This window comes from Dreissena polymorpha, chromosome 4, assembly GCF_020536995.1.
Source record: "Dreissena polymorpha isolate Duluth1 chromosome 4, UMN_Dpol_1.0, whole genome shotgun sequence".
Lineage (NCBI taxonomy): Eukaryota > Metazoa > Mollusca > Bivalvia > Myida > Dreissenidae > Dreissena > Dreissena polymorpha.
The window spans coordinates 47675127-47696355 of NC_068358.1; the positions used below are offsets into that span (position 1 = coordinate 47675127).

The following is a 21229-nucleotide window of genomic DNA, read 5'->3' on the forward strand; positions in this document are numbered from 1 at the left end:
CCCCTCCCCCCCCCTCCCCCCCCCCCTATTTTTTTTTTTTTTTTTTTTTTTTTTTTAAGATCATCTCACAAATGACCACCACACCCTCACACTATACCCCCCCCCCCCCACCCCCACCCCCCCCCCCTAAATTTTTTTTTTTTTTTTTTTTTTTTTTTTTTTTTTTTAAGATCATCTCACAAATTACCACCACACCCTCACACTATACCCCCCCCCATTTTTTTTTTAAAAATGGTTATGTTTGAAATACCGTCCAACCATCGCACCCAAACCCCCCCCCCATCGCCCCCCCCCAACCCCCCCCCCCCCCCCGGATTTTTTTTTTTTTTTTTTTTTTTTTCGCTTTTTTGGAAGATAATGTAATAAATGTCCACAACCCCACACTATACACCCCTCTTCACTCCACTCCTCCCTCCTTTGTGATTGAAAATGAGAGTCCCTTCACCTTTAAAAAGAAAATAGATGAGCGGTCTGCACCCGCAAGGCGGTGCTCTTGTTATAGTAAACATTTACCAGAATTTGCTTTAAAACTGGAATATACGGGATTATCGGGTAATTGGCGAGTTATAATACTGGTACAAGTAAGCAATATATTGCAATATATTGCAATACGGGTTTTTGAACTGACAATACATCGCAATACGCTTTTTGGCGTATTGTTGCAGCACTACCATACGTACACATTTTTTTACACCTGTGACCTTGACCTTGAAGTTAGGGTCCGCGTTTAGGTTTTCGAAATCTGCGTTTAGGTTTCGAAAAATGCCCATAACTTCTATGTCCCTTGAGATATAACCTTCATATTTGGTATGCATATGTATATGGACAAGGCTTTTCATACACTTAAAATTTATAACCCCTGTGACCTTGACCTTGAAGTTAGGGTCCGCGTTTAGTAGGTTTCAAAATCTGCTTTTAGGTTTTGATAAATGCTCATAACTTGTATGTCCCTTGAGATATAGCCTTCATATTTGGTATGCATGTGTATATGGACAAGGCCTTTCCATACCCTCACAAATTTTGACCCCTGTGACCTTGACCTTGAACTTAGGGTCCGCGTTTAGGTTTCGAAATCTGCATTTAGGTTTCGAAAAATGCTTATAACTTCTATGTCCTTTGAGATATAACCTTCATATTTGGTATGCATGTGTATATGGACAACGCCTTTCCATACGCATAAAAATGTTTTACCTCTGTGACCTTGAAGTTAGGGTCCGCGTTAAGGTTTCGAAATCTGCATTTAGGTTTCGAAAAATGCTCATAACTTCTATGTCCCTTGAGATATAACCTTCATATTTGGTATGCATATGTATATGGACAAGGCCTTTCCATACGCACACAATTTTTTACCCCTGTGACCTTGACCTTGAAGTTAGGGTCCACATTTAGGTTTCGAAATCTGCCTTTTGGTTTTGATAAATGCTCATAACTTCTATGTCCCTTGAGATATGACCTTCATATTTTGTATGCATGTGTATATGGACAAGGCCTTTCCATAAGCACACAAATTTTGACCCCTGTGACCTTGAAATTGAACTTAGGGTTCGCTTTTAGGTTTCGTAATCTGCGTTTAGGTTTCGAAAAAATGTCATAACTTCTATCAAGCGTTTATAAGGGGCATAAGTCATCCTATGGTGACAGCTCTTGTTTTATTATACAAAATTGATGTTTTGACAGGTTTTTTAGGCACAGGTGGTATAATAAACTGAATACTGCTTAATAGTATCTTAGGGACTTGATTTTGGCAATACAACAGAAGTCTGCTTTTAATTCACTACGATGCATATATCGCTAGCAATTAGCGACCCCTATCATACAAACACCATGGTGTGCATGCCTGATAAAATCATTAATTTGCCGATAGATCCCTAATAAGGCGCCAAAAACAACACTGGATCACTCGACTAGTAGAAATGGTTTGTTAGTAGGGGGCAATATAGGGATAAGTGATGTTAATTTAAGCCAAAAAGAGCGTGAATAGCGAATTTTATTGTGAACTTATTGAACGTATCTTGTTTTTACAAATGTCGGGACAAATTGTGTCACATCAAGACACCGTGACAAACACCCCAAAAAGCAGGACTGTCCCGTGAAGAGAGGGACAACTGGCATGTATGTTTCAACACCTATATAGCATAAAACTTCAACAAATCACTGTCTAATTACAATGCATCTTTAAATACCTGTTTTGTTTCACATGTTGCAACTGTTGGCAAAAGCATATCCATTTGTAATCTGATGTGTCACATGACTTGTTACTTATTGTAAGAAACAAAACATGCACACTTTCTTGTTTGAAAGAAAACATAATTTTAGAAGTTTAAGCCTGCTGGTGTCTTTTTATGCCCCCGGATCGAATGATCGGGGGTATATTGTTTTTGGCCTGTCTGTCATTGTCTGTCTGTCATTTAATTTGTGTGTCCCAAAACTTTCACCTTGTTCATAACTTTTGTAAAATTGAAGATAGCAACTTGATATTTGGCATGCATTTGTATCTCATGGAGCTGCACATTTTAAGTGGTGAAAGGTCAAGGTTATCCTTCAAGGTCAAAGGTCAAATATATGGCTTCAATGCGGCGCAGTAGGGGGCATTGTGTTTCAAGAACACACAGCTCTTGTTTTTTGGAGAAAACATGATACTTTTTATTAATAGACAAGAATAAAAGATTCAAATCTGCATGTACATCGGTTAGCCTTGAGTTATAATATTGAACAAAAGGTGCATTACTGAAACCAAAAGTTATGTTATTTAATCTGATTACGCCGTCAAGGTTGAGTAAAAATATTCCAATGAAACTCTCCTCACATCATCAATGATTAAACAACAATAGCTACCTAATTGTACATCGTATGCCAAGAAGAGACAGTACTTGGTATACAATAATTGTTTTTATACGCCCGTTTTTCAAAATGGGACGTATTATAGTTTCACCCTTGGCGGGCAAGCGGGTGTGCGGCGGCGGTGTCTGCTCTCTTATTCAAATAGTTTTCATCCGATCTTCACCAAACTTGGTCAGAAGTTGTATCTAGACAATATGTAGGTCAAGTTCGAATATGGGTCATGCCGGTTCAAAAACTAGGTCACAGGGCAGGGCCCTCAATCTGTCAAATCTGCCTCCGAATTTCGGCGGCAGTCCCCCACCTGAAAAGTATACTTTTTTCCCCTTTTGGGGGTAAAAATTCCCCCTAAAAAAAAAAATTTTTTTTTTTTTTTTTTTTTTAATAGAAAGATGTGTTTCATGATTATTATATCTCAATTCTATTTCAATTTAATCTTTTCAAACATACTAAATTATGAAAAATGCATTGAATATAGTGAAAACATGTACAAATGAAATAATGCGAAAGTAAGTAAAAAAATCCCCCAAAAAGGGAAACGCTGCAAAAATTCCCCCTCCTAAGGGCTGCGGACCCCTTCCCCCAAAGTAGTGTGAGGGCCCTGCAGGGTCACTTAGTGCATTTCAAGGATTTAGCATGGTGTCCACTCTTTAATTGAAGTAGTTTTCATCCGATCTTCAAACTTGGTCAGAAGTTTTGTCTAGATGATATCTAGGTCAAGTTCAAATATGTGCTGCTTTATTTTCAAAAATTAGGGATGGCAAAATTATTCGAATAATCGAATATTCGATTGAATGGTCAGCATTCGAATAATAAAAATGATATTCGCATATTCGCATTTTTTTCCAAACGTAATTTCACCAATATTTAATGAACTGCGAACCGCTTACTAAAAAGCAACCAAAATCTCTTGGGAGTAACATGTTTGACGTGACGTTCTTCGTGTCAAACTGATAACGTGGCTCATATCAGTGTTGATTGCGCAATGCAATATACACGCTCTAAGAAAGGCCCCGACTGTTGTTTGCCAATGGGGTGCCAATTAACAGTTTCAATTGACTGGCGAATAATAATTAAGTTTTGTGATCACACAAATCGCGCAATGCAATATACTAACTATATAAAGGGCCCGAACTGTTGTTTGTCAATTAGATACCAATTAAGGGCTTCAATTTACTTGCGAATAATAATTAGTTTTTGTGATCACAGTTTGAACAGACATTTAAATATGTGAATTACTCAAAAGTAACAGATAATATAAATTAAACATTCATCAAGGAATCATAATTCAAATCTGAAAATGCCATCAGCCCTTTCTGCAGTATGGAATATTTTACATGGTCTGTGGATAAGAAGACCGCAACGTGTAATGTGTGTAAACTTAGTTTTACATATGCGCGGTCTGCTTCAAATCTGTGGCACATTTAAAAAATAAAATTCTATGACACGATGTTTTTCATTCTATTTCTGCCCGATCACAGTATCGGTCATAGTATTAATCGACAGCGATACAATTATTCGATAGCAACTTTAATAAACAGCCTCGTATTTAGCAAACGGATATAATTTACAAACCAATGGAAATTAATACATAACAAGGTAAAATCAATCCAGCCGTTTTATGCGAATATTCAAATATTCGATTGAATGAATTTGCGAACATTCGAATACCGATACCGGTATTCGATGCCATCCCTATCAAAAATATATCATTTTGCCACTTAAATGGTTAAGTTATCAAGTTGTCCAAAACCTTCAAACGGGCGTATCTTGTGACAGTGTTGCACTCTTGTTTGAAAGTGTCGTAGAGGTAGGAAAAGGGGTTAGATTCAGCAAACAGGTTTGGTCAGTAAAATCCAGGGGTTTATCTGCCTATTTTGGGAAAAGGAGTCTGACCTAATTGGGAATTTTGTATCGACAAAATTGTCCATTTTGGGAATGTTTGCTTCGATGAAACGGCTCATTTTGGGAAAACATAGTGAATTTATCATGCTTAAATAAGTCAGAGGTTTAACAAATAATTTGTTTTTATTTGTTATTTTGACATTTAATGCAGGTAAGCATCAGATGAGTCAGTTTGGTTTGTGTGAATGTGCTGTGAAATGTGGAGCACAGCAGGTTCATGGTGCTGAATCCTCGCTCAACCACAGCAGTGCTTGTTGGTATGATCCACATCAGCTGGATCAGCTGTTATTATTTTGTTTTGGGATCAGGTCCATTTGCATTGGGAATGCCTCCGTTTTCCGGAGGCGCAGACAGTGCTGAAAACCCCCTGAAATCTTTTAGCATCCTTATCATTTGATTAGATAAAAGTTTGTGTCCATGCATATCCTTGCAATCTTGGTGATACAATATCATAAAAATGGGAAAGAAATGGAGTTGATCCAACTAACACAGCAGTTTAAGTTAGCAAACCCTTTTCAATTCTTACTGAAGCATCCTCCACTCCAGTGCCAAGAATTGATTCCCATGGGGAGCAGATCATCTAGAAGTATGTGGTTTTTGGACTCTATATAATCATAGTACATGTTTATTATTGTTCCCTTAATAGTCAAAGCATGAAAACTGCACCAATATTGATAGATATTTAGGTAAATATTATACACATGCCGTATGGTCCCTTTTTGACGAGAGAGATGAGCACTTTGGATGTTAGTCCCTCCTTCTGGACATGAGACAATTTGTCTTAACATTTGTAAAATACAAAGCTAAAATTTGTTAAGATTATTATGAAAGTTGTCATTTAAGCTCAGTTTGGCAGAACCTTAACCCACTAATCCCTTTATAACCCTAAAATATCAATTCTTGCTAACATGTTGTTCATGACAACTTATTGGATATTGGTTTTGTAACACTTTCATGCTGTTATTTATATTACTATGGTCACAAATCAATTGATATATTGTGTCTTCTGAAAAAATCAGACTTCATTGTGCTTTTAACCAAATGTCATAAATACAGTGTGTAATATACCATCCGTGTCTTAATGCAAAAATAGCGTACTAAATAAAGTAATTTGAAAACAAATGCATTGCAATTACTCACAGCACACAAACAGAAAATAAACATATGCTTACGTTGTAAATTTTGAATTGAAAATAGTGAAATATTAAATAAGGCCCCAAATTAACAATGAAAAACAAGCAGACAGTTCAGCACAAATAATAACAAACAAACACAAATTCATGTAAGTGCTTCAGTTACATCTTAGGATTTGAAAAGGGCAGAGGGGATATTTTGTTAAAAGGGCACTTTCGAGAGCATGGTTGAATCTTGCACAATAATCCCAAGTTACATATTATAAATAATATTTGTTATTCATATAAATATTTTTTCATATCACAAGTATTGCTGTAAGATTGCATTATATATTTATAGATTATTAGAAGTATCATTGTACAATACGGAGATATATTTGGACAAGCAGGCAGTTTGAAGTCATATTGGACGAGCCGTAATGAATTCAATGATGACTTATTAAAACAATTAGTTTTTAAGTGTAAATAAAATGTTTTGACAATGTTGTGCATGAAATGCAAAATTTCCTTGATGTATTCACATGCTTGCCATCATCAGTCTCCTAAGTAACTTTAAGCCAAAATTTTAGAATACAATTATACTGATCTTTGGGTGCATGATGTTTAATGAGCATGAATGAAGAAAGCAGTAGAAAAAAAAATGTCTGCATTTAACCTGCCTGGAACTGGATCAGTTGCATCAGTTTGGTGACTAACGACCAGTCAACGGTTCTAACCTATAAAGTACATTTCAATTTCTTAGGTGACTTGTAAATTGTGACAAGGACAGATTTTAAAGGCGTGGCGGGAGTTATAGGCTTTGGTCTTTGGAAGGGCATGGCAGACCTCAAGCTGGGCGGGGCCTTATTAGTAGGGCGAACAGCCCTTACATTTAGGCCAAGCAAGAGCTCTGCATCAGCTACAACTTTGGCATTACCCATAGTCAGTGTTTTATTGTAGCCTTGATTAATAAATGTCTTGTTCCTTTAGGGAGTCTTTCACAGTGTATGGATGAACTGGTTGTATTACACTATGTCTACACCAAGATGCCAGTACACAGGGTATAATGCCCAATGATTTCAAATTTCTGGTTCGTCAAAAAACAAGTAGCGTGGTTTGTTTTCCATATATAGCTATGGTGAAACCTTGTTAACGCTAGAAGTCACATTTAAAGTCCTATCATTTGTTCTAATGATATCTTGACTGAGTTCAAAATTGGATTTGGTCCGTTGAAAAACATGGTGACCAGGGTAGCCAAGCATTTTTAGCTCATCTATTTTTTGAAAAAAAATTATGAGCTATTGTCATCACCTTGGCGTCGGCGTTGGCGTCGGCGTCCGGTTAAGTTTTGCGTTTAGGTCCACTTTTCTAGAAAGTATCAATGCTATTGCATTCAAACTTGGTACACTTACTTACTATCATGAGGGGACTGGGCAGGCAAAGTTAGATAACTCTGGCGTGCATTTTGACAGAATTATGTGCCCTTTTTATACTTAAAAAATTGAAAATTTTGGTTAAGTTTTTCGTTTAGTTCCACTTTTCTCAGTAAGTATCAATGCTATTGCATTCAAACTTGGTACACTTACTAATTATCATGAGGGGACTGGGCAGGCAAAGTTAGATAACTCTGGCATGCATTTTGACAGAATTATGTGCCCTTTTTATACTTAGAAAATTGACAATTTTGGTTAAGTTTTGTGTTTAGGTCCATTTTATTCCTTAAGCATCAAAGCTATTGCTTTCATACTTGCAACACTTACTATCATAAGGGGACTGTGCAGGCAAAGTAATGTAACTCTGACTGGCATTTTGACAGAATTATGTGCCCTTTTTATACTTAGAAAATTGAAAATTTGATTAAGTTTTGTGTTTAGGTCCACTTTATTCCTACAGTATCAAAGCTATTGCTTTCATACTTGCAAGATTTATGAACTATCATAAGGGGACGGTGCAGGCAAAGTTATGTAACTATGACTGGCATTTGGACGGAATTATGGGCCCTTTATACTTAGAAAATTGAAAATTTGGTTAAGATTTATGTTTTGGTCCACTTTACCCCTAAAGTATCATAGATATTGCTTTCATACTTGGAACACTCACAAACTATCATAAGGGTACAGTAAAAGGACAAGTTGCATAACTCTGGTTGTCATTGTTACGGAATTATGGCCCTTTTTTGACTTAGTAACTTTTAATATATGGTTAAATTTTGTGTTTCGATCCACTCGAAGTATCAAGGCTATTGCTTTCAAACTTCAAATACTTCCATGCTATCATGAGGTTACTGTACCTGGCAACTTGAATTTTACTTTGACCTTTGAATGACCTTGACTCTCAAGGTCAAATTATTAAATTTTGCTAAAATTGCCATAACTTCTTTATTTATGATTAGATTTGATTGATACTTTGATGAAACTACTCTTACCTGACATACCACAATAGACTTCACCCAAACCATCCCCCGTGCCCTCCCCCCCCCCTCCCCCCCCCTAATTTTTTTTTTTTTTTTTTTTTTTTTAAGATCATCTCACAAATGACCACCACACCCTCACACTATACCCCCACCCCACCCCCCCACCCCCTCCCCGATTTTTTTTTTTTTTTTCGCTTTTTTGGAAGATAATGTAATAAATGTCCACAACCACACACTATACACCCCTCTTCACTCCACTCCTCCCTCCTTTGTGATTGAAAATGAGAGTCCCTTCACCTTTAAAAAGAAAATAGATGAGCGGTCTGCACCCGCAAGGCGGTGCTCTTGTTTTTCATGTAGCCATAGTCAAACATTGTAATGCTCTATTGACCACATTTATTGTCCAATCTTCATTAAACATGGTCAGATCATTTGTCCCATATATCTCAGCTGAGTTTAAAACTGGGCACATAAGGTCAAAAACTGAATAATTATGTGTAAAGTTTCATTACTTATACTAGAAGTCATAATTCATGTAAAATTGTTATGAAACTTGGTCTGAACTTTATCAATGACATGTCAGCCTAATTCAATCAAAGCCATGAAGGCACTGTAGGTGTTCACTGTTGTATAAGTGAAGACGCAACGCAGTTTAAACAAGAAATATCTTTAAAAAAGATATACGGCGTTGATTGTGGTCGATGTTTATGAACGATCAAAAGTTATCTCTATGAGATAAAAAGTAGCGGATGCCTTTTTTCTGCGCAGTTCTTAGCTACATCACAAGCAAATCAATTACGGGGTGTTGCGCCAGATTTCGTGGCTTATTTTGCTTTATGTGATATTATTACTCAGATATCTATATTTACAGAATAGAAAAACACAAGAAACATGAAAATAAACGAGTGCATATAGGTCAGCCGGCAATACTCGAATCTTAATTTAATTGCATAATTATAGTAGTGAATTATTGTGCTCATGCTTCAGTGCTCCAGCTAGGATTTGAAAAGGGCAGGGGGCTTTTTTGTCAAAAGGGCACTTTCGACGCGCAGTATTTTGTCAAAAGGGCACTTGACGCGCAGTATTTTGTCAAAAGGGCACGTTCGAGCGCGCGGGTGTTTCTGGAATGCTTCCTATTGCACGTTATTTTATATGTTATAAATAATTGTATTATTCCCATTATTATTAAACCATTCAAATATAATGTCTACAATGAGGATTAAACTAATTACAATGTAATAAGAGATTTATGAATTATCATATGTAAAAAAAAAAAAAAAAAAAAAATTTTTTTTTTTTTTTTTTTTTTAGGGGGGGGGGCAGGGCGGAGGTTCGGGGGGGCAGGGCGGAGGTTCGGGAGGGCAGGGCGTGGCGCCCTTCGATTTAGGCCTAGCTGGAGCACTGTGCTTAATAAACTGGTCTAAATGGATAAATATTTCTAATTGATTTTATCAAAATTAATCCTTAACATGCAAATGTTGAAAACATATTAAAAATCGATGATTGACATACCACAATAATATCGCCGAATATCTTTATTTAGTATCTTTCTGATCAAAACAGACTTCAAGTGCACAAAGTTTACGAGACGGCGTTTATATAAAGATTTTTGCAACTGACCGCAAACTGACCTTGATACCTTGCGGATTGGAATGCAAAGCATAAAGTTAGGTAACAATTCTGCTGCTGAAACGACGGCTTGTTTACGCCAACTGTACACGACCAAGGCAACAGCTGTGCCTAAAATATTGATATATCGACAAAGCGACTAAACAAACTATTTACTCCATCAGACAAAAATAGCATAGATTCCAATTTTTTCCTTCAATGAAAAGATCGCAACCCCTTCTGCGAACTCCGGTGATGAACTGTATATAAACTCTGACTTTCACACACTGGCCGCGAATTGACCCGAAACCTCGCGGGTTGAAATGCAATGCAAGTAAGTACTAAATATGAGAATATAGCCTTTAGTATAAAAGCTTTTGCGCTGGTAATTTTCTGAAAATAAAAGGTGAACGCACAAACTGTATTTATGTCGAAAATTGATTGTAAAACTGCTCTATCTATTGAGCCTTTTCATTAGAGATAAAATTGTTTCATGCAGTAAAACAGTGTTACAAAGACGCGGATATGTTTCCAATGTTATGGTGTTAAACTCAAATCAGCCAATGGAATAAATGAAGTGTATTCATTCGTACCTAGCCGCAGGAAATTTTATTTGAATATTATTGGACACTTACAAAGGTCAAGTCAGGGTGAAAAGCTGGCTTAATACAGCTTACGCCGAAAAATTATGTTACAGCTTGTTATATTGCAAGTTTTAAATGAACACAACCCATGGAAATGTATAAAGAGTGTTCTTAAAGCACAGGTCCAGATGTGTTTTTTTTTTTATTATTAATAAAAAATATAATTTAGGCTTCATTTTGGGAAAACAGGGCTTAATGCATATGCATTAATTGTCATCCCAGTACCAGAGACTCTTTTTAAACAAAAAACACCATACAATCATGTGTCGTCCTTTAGCTTGTGAGCATTGCACAGACTAATCAGTGTGCACAGGCCAATCTTATTTGACATGTATTAAGCCCCGTTTTCCCTGAAAGCAGCCAATATGTACAGATTGCAATGATAAACACTAGACTGGCCAATGTTGTCTTACAAGCTGTTAAACACTATTAGTCATATACACACTGCAGTGTACCAGTGGTGAACTATAAACAGGCAGATGTGGTGGTTATCGTTCCTAGCAGACGCTCATAGCATTTGTCGTCTGCATAATTTTACTGCAATAGGCAGTGGTTGTCTTTCCATAGCTCAGTTAAGCAGTTTAGCGCATACTGATTAGCAAAACTTGCTCTGTTAAATTAGTGTGAGCTAACGCTCACACTAAAAATCAAAATATGAAAATTAAGTATTATGTGTAATGAAGTACTGGACTCCACCTTCTCAGAATATTTTATTTCATTCGATCTTAGGGGAGCACCTTAGGGGTCATAGTCCTCTTGTTTATTCATTCATATTATTGTTTTTTGGAGACAATAAAACACAGACAATAAGTTCTTGTCAACATTACTAATACAACCAAATACATACATTTCTTAAAATAATTCATATACATGTAAGGTCAGTTATGAATTGGAAGCCAATTGAAATACATTTTCATGTATTCCATTCTCAAGGACATTTACTTTTAAACTTTTGGTTGCAATGTACTAATTTAAACTAAATGAATGATTCAAATGCTTTCATTTAATCGCACAACCCCAATATATTTTGATTTTGTAAACGGGTACAATGAATCTCTTTTGAAGCCAATAGTTGTTAAAACAGTTTTAGCGTGACCACTACTACATGTAGTCTCAAAATATTATTGCATGTATGAATGACGTAGGTCAGTTCTTTCCTATAGAGATTACAAAATAATATCAAGATGGAAACTTGACCGGTCATTTACAAAACAAAGCATGCATCAATGATCTAGATGCTATTTTGAGAACATAGCCTGTTCCCAAGGATTTTTGTTAAAGGGTGGACATGTAGACCCACATTTGGCAATGGATTTATTGTTTGCTTAATTAAATATGTCTTACATTCATTGTAAGTTGAGCCCAGGGAGCCATGAGGGATTAGTGGGAGATAACTTCTCCCTGGACATACATGTAGTAACTACTTCCTCTATATCATGAAGGAGAAGTGACTTCTCTTTTTAGCTCGGCTGTTTTCGGAGAAATAGCCAGCTTGTCGTGTCATCCGACGTCCGCGTCGTGCTAAAACCTTAACATTTTGTTAAGGTTTTGAACATTGGCTCTAAAATCAAAGTGCTTCAACCTACAACTTTGAAACTTACAGGCTTTTTCCGCCCTATGCCACGGGTCCGAAATTCGGCCCCATTCCCAATGCAAATCTGGTTGTTTTTTTCCCAATTGAAAAAAAAATTCCCAATAAAAAAAAAAAAAAAAAAATTTTTTTTTTTTTTTTTTTTTTTTTTTTTACCCTTTAAATATATAAGTTGACCTGATCTGGTGTAGAAAATAGAAAGTATTGCATAATTAAATTATCTGTTGCCTTGAATTTGTTTTAAGAACTGTAAAATATGTTAATGATTATTTAAGACTTTTCTTTTTTTCCTCAAAATCCGGCGCTTCCCGCGATTTTTTTCACCTCAAAAAGGCCAAGCCTTTTCCCCAAATTAATTCAGATTAAAAAACCTGCATTAATCACACATAATCATAATATTTTGTAAAATTTTAATAATAAGTTATCAAAATAGTCGTTATTTACCAGTTAACGGCTTCTTTGAAATATAAGAAACACTGTTTTAAATAATTTACATGCGATAATTTTTCCGAATTGAGCCAATTTTGCGATTAATTTTTTTCCCAAAATGGGGGTTTTCACGACGCGAAATTCCCAAAATTCCAGTGTGGCGTTTTCCCAAAATGTAGCGGAAAAAGCCTGACTTAATATGTAGCTGCACCTTGATGAGATCTACATGCCACACCCATTTATGGGTCACTAGGTCAAGGTCACTGTGACCTCTAAAAAAAATAAAATCTGACAAGCTCTCATTTATTCAAAACTGCAACCGCAGCCTAGCGTGGCACCCGTTATGCGGTGCTCTTGTTGATTGTTTACTTTGAGCCAGATGTTGCCAGATAATATAGTATTTAAGTTCAGTTAAATACAATGATAACACGTTCACTTATAAAATAGTGTCTTTGTTAATATTTCTTAATGTTTTCCCTAACCTGCCAAATATGTATTGTTTCTGATTAATCATGTATTATGAAGGGCATGGTGTAATGAGGGAAATAAAATAAGTGAAGTTAATAAACCACTTCTCCTATTAGTTGCATCACTTCTCCCTAATTTCAGCTGAGGGAGAAGTTACCCTCAAATTTGAATGTAGACTTAGCTAAATCAAGGATATAAGCTTACATGTGCATGCAAGCACACCATAAATTTTATATTAAATTTTGTAAATGTGATCTTAAAATATTCTTTTTTTACTTTCAGGTCTCGTTGCAATAATTGCCTTGTACTTGATGATCGGCTATGGAGCCCAATTCCTGTGCAATTTCATTGGTTTCCTGTACCCAGCATATGCATCGTATGTATATTAATTTCAAATGATATCCGTCAAAAATGTCCGATGGATTTTAATGGAGCAATAAAATGTTAACGATTGGCCAGGACAGTTATTTACGGTTCTTGTCACAGGAGATTTGATGATTTGTTAATAAAAGTTCAATTATAAAAAATATGATTTTTAATTTGACCTTGCAATAATTACCATATAATCATGCCCCCCTTCGAAGAAGAGGGGGTATATTGCTTTGCACATGTCGGTCGGTCTGTCGGTCCGTCCACCAGGTGGTTTCCGGATGATAACTCAAGAACGCTTAGGCCTAGGATCATGAAACTTCATAGGTAGATAGCTCATGACTCGCAGATGACCCTTATTGATTTTGAAGTCACTAGGTCAAAGGTCAAGGTCATGGTGACCCGAAAAAGTAAAATGGTTTCCGGATGATAACTCAGGAACGCATATGCCTAGGATCATGAAACTTCATAGGTAAATTGATCACGACTTGCAGATGACCCCTATAGATTTTGAGGTCACTAGGTCAAAGGTTAAGGTCACGGTGACCCGAAATAGTAAAATGGTTTCTGGATAACTCAAGAACGCATACGCCTAGGATCATGAAACTTCATAGGTAGATAGATCATGACTCGCAGATGACCCCCATTGATTTTGAGGTCAGTAGGTCAAAGGTCAAGGTGACGGTGACCCGAAATAGAAAAATGGTTTCCGGATGATAACTCAAGAACACATATGCCTAGGATCATGGAACTTCATGCAGGTTTTTTTTTTACTAAGAAAGTGACGCCGATATTCGGCGTCTTCCCCTACCAGAATTTTTCCCCTAAAAATACCATTTCCCCTCCAAAAATATAATTTTTTACCAAAATATAATATTTTACCCTCAAAAATATGTTTTTTTTCCTTTGGGAAGTCGACATTTATCCAATTTGTACCATGTACAACGATCTCGCTCTCTCTCTCTCTCTCTCTCTCCCAACGAACACTCAAATCTGGGAATTCCAGTGATTCTATATATAGCTCTTCAATTACGTTATGGAAACCGGGCAACTAATCGTATTAATCATGTTTAATCATGTGACTATTTTACTGGATTCCGGTCTTGCGCGAGAAGGGTGTTTCGTCAATTAATTACCGGAAACCAGTCAATTTTTCATCCGGGTTATGTGAAAGCCAGGATAAAAACGTTAAAACAGAAAAGTCTCACAATTGGCGTTCATACACGAACAAAATAAAACGTTTGGACTCGGAAAATATTAATTGCATTTTTTAAGAATGAATCATCAAAAACCGTTAAACCCAGCAGGATTTGGAGGTGCATGTTATCAACATCGATTAATACTGTCGGATTATTGTGAAAGTGAAAGTAGACAATCGGCAGCTGCCGCACCTTTCCCTTCCAATACTGTAGCAGATCTAGATCGTCAACCCATTCATCATGAAATTGAAATCATAATATTGACATCGTTCCCCGGCCCCAGTTGAAAACATTTCCCATTATTAGATCTACACCTGCAACTTTATTTAGGACTTTGACTTTAATATCATACTTGTTCATGTGTTTAAGAACAAAAAGGTCAGAGACATGCCTCTTTTTCTAAAAAAACCCTGAAGTCTGTAGGTGAGTTATAGACATTGAAATGAACAGTTTTTATTTTTCCCAAATATGTCTCTTTCGCGCTCGATTTTCCCCTTTTACCCAGCCTCCAGCGTCTTCCCCTTTTTCTAAAAAAAACCCCCTGCTTCATGGGTAGATTGATCATGACTCGCAGATGACCCCTATTGATTTTAAGGTCACTCGGTCAAAGGTCAAGGTCACGGTGACCCAAAATAGTTAAATGGTTTCCGGATGATAACTCAAGAACGCTTACGCCTAGGATCATGAAATTTCATAGGTACATTGATCATGACTCGCAGATGACCCATATTGATTTTCAGGTCACTAGGTCAAAGGTCAAGGTCACGGTGACCAGAAAAAGTAAAATTGTTTCCGGATGATAACTCAAGAACGCTTTTGCCTAGGATCATGACACTTCATAGGTGCATTGATCATGACTGGCAGATGACCCCTATTGATTTTCAGGTCAAAGGTCAAGGTCACAGTGACAAAAAACGTATTCACACGATGCCTGCCACTGCAACGGACAGCCCATATGGGGGGCATGCATGTTTTACAAACAGCCCTTGTTCAAATTGTATTCAATAATGAAAAACCAATATTTGGTATACCTGTTTTTTATGACAGTATCAGCAAATGGTTTAAGTTTGATTCTTGGCAAAAAGATTGCAAAATATAAGTTTGCAATTAATTATCAAAGTATGCAATTAATCATTAATTAAAATATGCAAATAATCATTACTGCATTGCATTTTACTGGAACAACTCTAACGTATATAGTTTTAATTGCATTATCATTAAACTTGGTGGCAACATTTATGGGCATAGAATCTCAGCAAAGCTTGATAACCCACCATATCACCTTTAATTTAAATATATTTCTGCTCTCTTATTTGTGGTTTCTGCTGAATAATGTTTGTTTGCATTTACTTATCTTGATACAAAGTTAGATATACTAGAAAGCTTTAATAAAGGCCAATGTTGGGAAGATAGAGGAATGGTTTATGCTCAATAAATTATGTTTTTATGGAAGTATTGCATCAACATTTTCTATGTATATAACTTAGATGGAGAGCTAGCTTTGGATTGCATTTTTTTCCAGTTTGTTTTAAGTTAGACTGTAAGGATCACTTTTACTAAAAATAGAGAATTTTTCCAATCAATAACTGAAGTTTGCAACAAAATATTACAAGGAAATTGTGTGTGTACTGAAGCTAGCTTGCCTGCAGATCAAGCAAAGGATTTCATTATGGAACAGTCCAGTTAAAGTTACAGCAAATACTGTAACTAAAAATAGAAAAACAGTTTCAGCCCAATAACTTTCATTAGGATGCAGGTAATGCACTAAAGTTTTCTGCACAGGTTGCTTTAATACATGAACAACTAGCGTGGGATTACATATCATATGTGCAAGTTGGATAAGGGTCGAGGTCACTGTTGCTGAAAGTTAAGAACAGTTTCTTCTAAATACCTTGATCCAACAAGGGTTTTGTGCTGACATTTTGTGTGAAGCTACATACTGTAGCTTATCTGCAGACCCATTTTGACATGTAAAATCATTTAATTTAAATCAAATATACATACAGCGATTTATGTTGCCCAATTGGGAAAAGCACCAATACCAGCCCAATTGGGAAAAATGTGTTCTAAAAAAACTTAAATTGGGAAAATTTGCGTTGTGAAGTCTACATATTGGGGAAATTGGTGTATTTGATTTTTTTCTCTACCAAATACAATTGATAAATATAAAGTGTTGTCAAGTTGTCAATATTATATTTACTTAGGTTCAACCCATAGAGCTGCATAGGGAAACTAACTTTATATTTCTTTTTTTTTTCCATTTTTTTAAGCTCCCCGAAATATTTTCGGTGGAGCATGTAGTTGCCAGGTTTCCTTCCTTCCTTCCTTCCTTCCCTCCTTCCTTCCTTCCTTCCTTCCTTAGGAAGGAGGAAGGGGAAGGAAGGAAGGAAGGAAGGAAGGAAGGAAGGAAGGAAGGAAGGAAGGAAGGAGGAAGGAAAGAAGGAAGAAGGAAAGAAGGAAAGAAGGAGAAGGAAAGAAGGAAGAAGGAAAGAAGGGAAAGAAGGAAAGGGAGGAAGGAAGGGGAAGGAAGGAAGGAAGGAGGAAGGAAGGAAGGAGGAAGGAGGGGAAGGAAGGAAGGAGGAAGGAAGGACGGAAGGAAGGAAGAGGGGGGAAGGAAGGAAGGAAGGAAGAAAGATCCCTCCCTCCCTCCTCCCTCCCTCCCTCCCTCCCTCCCTCCCTCCCTCCCTCCCTCCCTCCCTCCCTCCCTCCCTCCTTCCGTTACAGTTTCTCATAGCACCTTCAATACTTTACCGATCTCTTTCAAATTTGGCATGTACGTACCTTGCATGGACCTCTACCTTTTGATGAGTTTTGAGGTCACTGGGGTCAAGGTCACCGAGGCTAATAATAGATTTTTCCGTCACACTTTTCTTACAGTTTCTCATAGCACCTTCAAGACTTTACCGATCTCTTAAATATTTAGCATGTACGTACCTTGCATGGACCTCTACCTTTTGATGAGGTTTGAGGTCACTGGGGTCAAGGTCAAGGTCACCGAGGCTAATTATAGAATTTTCTGTCACACTTTTGTTACAGTTTCTCATAGCACCTTCAATACTTTACCGATAGCTTTCATATATATTTCTAAGAAGAGGGGTTATATTGTTTTGCACATGTCTGTCGGTCGGGTCGGTCCGTCCACCAAATAGTTTCTGGATGATAACTCAAGAACGCTTAGGCCTAGGATCATGAAACTTCATAGGAACATTGATCATGACTGGCAGATGACCCCTATAAATTTTCAGGTCACTAGGTCAAAGGTCAAGGTCACATTGACTCGAATCAGTAAAATGATTTCAGGATGATAACTCGACAACCCTTAAGCCTAGGTTTATGAAACTTCATAGGTAAAATGATCATGACTGGCAGATGACCCCTATCGATTTTAAGGTCACTAGGTCAAATGTCAAGGTCACACTGACTCGAAACAGTAAAATGGTTTCCGGATGATAACTCAAGAATGCTTAGGCCTAGGATCATAAAACTTCATAGGTATATTGCTCATGACTGGCAGATGACCCCTATTGATTTTCAGGTCACTTGGTCAAAGGTCAAGGTCACAGTGACTTGAAACATTACAATTGTTTCCGGATGATAACTCAAGAACACTTAGGCCAAGGATCATGAAACTTCATAGGCAGATGACCCCTATTGATTTTCAGGTCACAAGGTCAAAGGTCAAGGTCACAGTGACTCGAAACAGTAAAAGGGTTTCCGGATGATAACTCAAGAACGCTAAGGCCTACATGTAGGATCATAAAACTAAATAGGTACATTGGTCATGACTGACAGATGATTCCTATTGATTTTCAGGTCACTAGGTCAAAGGTCAAGGTTACAGTGACTCGAAACAGTAAAATGGTTTATGGATGATAACTCACGAATGCTTAGGCCTAGGATCATGAAACTTCATAGGTACATTGGTCATGACTGGCAGATGACCCCTATTGATTTTCAGGTCACTAGGTCAAAGGTCAATATCACAGTGAAGCAGTAAAATGGTTTCTAACGTATTCACACAATGGCTGCCACTACAACTGACAGCCCATTTGGGGGGCATGCATGTTTTATAAACAGCCCTTGTTAATTATTTTTTTGGAAACCTTTAATTGGGAATGTTTTTGACAGTAAAATGGACATTTGTTGTTGTTTTTTGTAATTGGGAAAGTGCCGCTTTCCGGTACTTTATAAAGAAGAAAAACAACGTGACATATTAAAGATTGAAGATCTTGTAATGTTTCACAGCATTGCTGTGTTTCCTGTTGTCCTCAATATGTTTATGCCATCATTTGTATAACAAATTTGTATAACAAAATAATATAACCTGTAAAGATCAATGTTACCAGACATTTAGCAGAGTATGTATTTTTTAAGTGTTCTCTCTTGTTCAAAGATATATCCCTAATTTTTCCAACAAACTCTAAAATTCTATCTTAAAAGCCAGCGTTTTTCATCACCATATTGGGACTGGTACAGGACTGGTGCAAGTCTAATTGGCAAAATTAGCGTAGTTTCATCAAAGTTGGGAAATATATGATTATGCTAAAAACTTCATAAAGTATGAACATATATGTAATAAGATTGCATTTAATAAACTTAAAAAAAGAAACTGTTTAACATCTAGTTAATTTTATTCATTTACTAGCAGTTGTGTAGGTAAGTCCTGCGAAAGCCTGTTTCTATTAATAGTATACTATGAGTTTATTAAACTAAAAACTCTTTCAAATGAAGCCATGCTTGAGGGTAACTGCTTTCACGGTCTAAATCCAGATTCTATGCCTCAGTTTCTGTAGGACAATCTGCCACTGACTAAAGCAGGTTTTCATCAATACCTCAGCTGTAGATGAAACATTGTTATAATCAACATCTGACATTACAGTCCTTATTACCCTCGGGAGTGGCATTAATTAATTGATTTATGTGTGCTGTCAATGAATGTGTATATTCTGTATTATAAAACCCTTACCTAGTGAGAAGGCTGCACTTATGGACATTTGTATTGTTTTATTAGCTCACCTGAGCACAACGTGCTCCTTGTGAGCTTTTGTGATTGCCTTTTGTCCGTCGTCCGTTGTTCGGCGTCAACATTTGCCTTGTTAACTCTCTAAAGGGCACATTTATTGTCCAATCTTCTTGAAATTTGGTCAGAAGGTTGGTCTCAATGATATCTTGGAGGAGTTCGAAAATGGTTACGTTTGCTTGAAAAACATGGCTGCCAAGGGGCGGGGCATTTTTCCTTATATGGCTATATATGGCTATAGTAAAATCTTGTTAACACTCTAGAGGCCACATTTATTGTCTGATCTTCATGAAACTTGGTCAGAAGATTCATCCCAATAATATCTTGGATGAGTTCGAAAATGATGCCGGTTGGTTGAAAAACATGGCCGCCAGGGGGCGGGGCATTTTTCCTTATATGGCTATTGTAAAACCTTGTTAACACTCAAGAGGCCACATTTATTTTCCGATCTTCATGAAACTTGCTCAGAAGATTTGTCTCAATGTTATCTTGGATGAGTTCAAAAATGGTAACCTTTGCTTGAAAAACATGGCTGCCAAGGGGTGGGGCATTTTAAGCTCATCTATTTTATTTTTTTTAAATTATGAGCTATTGTCATCACCTTGGCGTCGGTGTCGGCCTCGGCGTAGGTCCACTTTTCTCATAAAGTATCAATGCTATTGTATTCAAACTTGGTACACTTACTTACTATCATGAGGGGACTGGGCAGGCAAAGTTAGATAACTCTGGCTTGCATTTTGAATTATGTGCCCTTTTTATACTTAGAAAATTGAAAATTTTGGTTAAGTTTTGTGTTTAGGTCTATTTTATTCCTTTAATATCAAAGCTATTGCTTTCTTACTTGCAGCACTTACTAACTATCACAAGGGGACTGTGCAGGCAAAGTTATGTAACTCTGACTGGCATTTTGACAGAATTATGTGCCCTTTTTATACTTGAAAATTTGGTTAAGATTTGTGTTTTGGTCCACTTTACCCCTAAAGTATCATAGATATTGCTTTCATACTTGGAACACTCGCAAACTATCTTAAGGGGACAGTAAAGGACAAGTTGCATAACTGTGGTTGTCATTTTTACGGAATTATGGCCTTTTTTGACTTAGTAAATTTGAATATATGGTTACATTTTGTGTTTAGATGCACTTTACTTCTAAAGTATCAAGGCTATTGCTTTTAAACTTAAAATACTTTCATGCTTTCATGAGGGTACTGTACCTGGCAAGTTGAATTTTACCTTGACCTTTGAATGACCTTGACTCTCAAGGTCAAATTATTAAATTTTGCTAAAATTGCCTTAACTTCTTTATTTATGATTAGATTTGATTGATACTTTGACAAAACAACTCTTATCTGACATACCACAATAGACTCCACCCAATCCATCCCCAACGCCCCCCCCCCCCCCCCTCAAACCCCCCCCATTATTATTTTATTTTTTTAATTAAAGATCATCTAATAAATGACCACCACACCCTCACACTATACCCCACCACCTTCCACCCCAAAAAAATAACTTTTATGCCCCCGGTAGGGTGGCATATAGCAGTTTAACTGTCCGTCAGTATGTCAGTCAGTCTGTCCGTCCGTCCGAAAAAAACTTCAACATTGGCCATAACTTTCTCACTTTTGAAGAT

The 21229-nt window shown here is 36.9% G+C and overlaps 1 protein-coding gene across 3 annotated transcripts in view; it reads left to right on the plus strand.

The window, feature by feature from the left end:
* Positions 1–21229, plus strand: part of LOC127880128 (receptor expression-enhancing protein 5-like) — a 35141-nt gene that overhangs the window by 3894 nt on the left and 10018 nt on the right. For all 3 annotated transcript variants that reach the window (XM_052427363.1, XM_052427365.1, XM_052427364.1), the window contains exon 2: positions 13291–13384. In XM_052427363.1, the coding sequence (XP_052283323.1) occupies positions 13291–13384 (94 nt within the window). The remainder of the gene's footprint in view (positions 1–13290; positions 13385–21229) is intronic.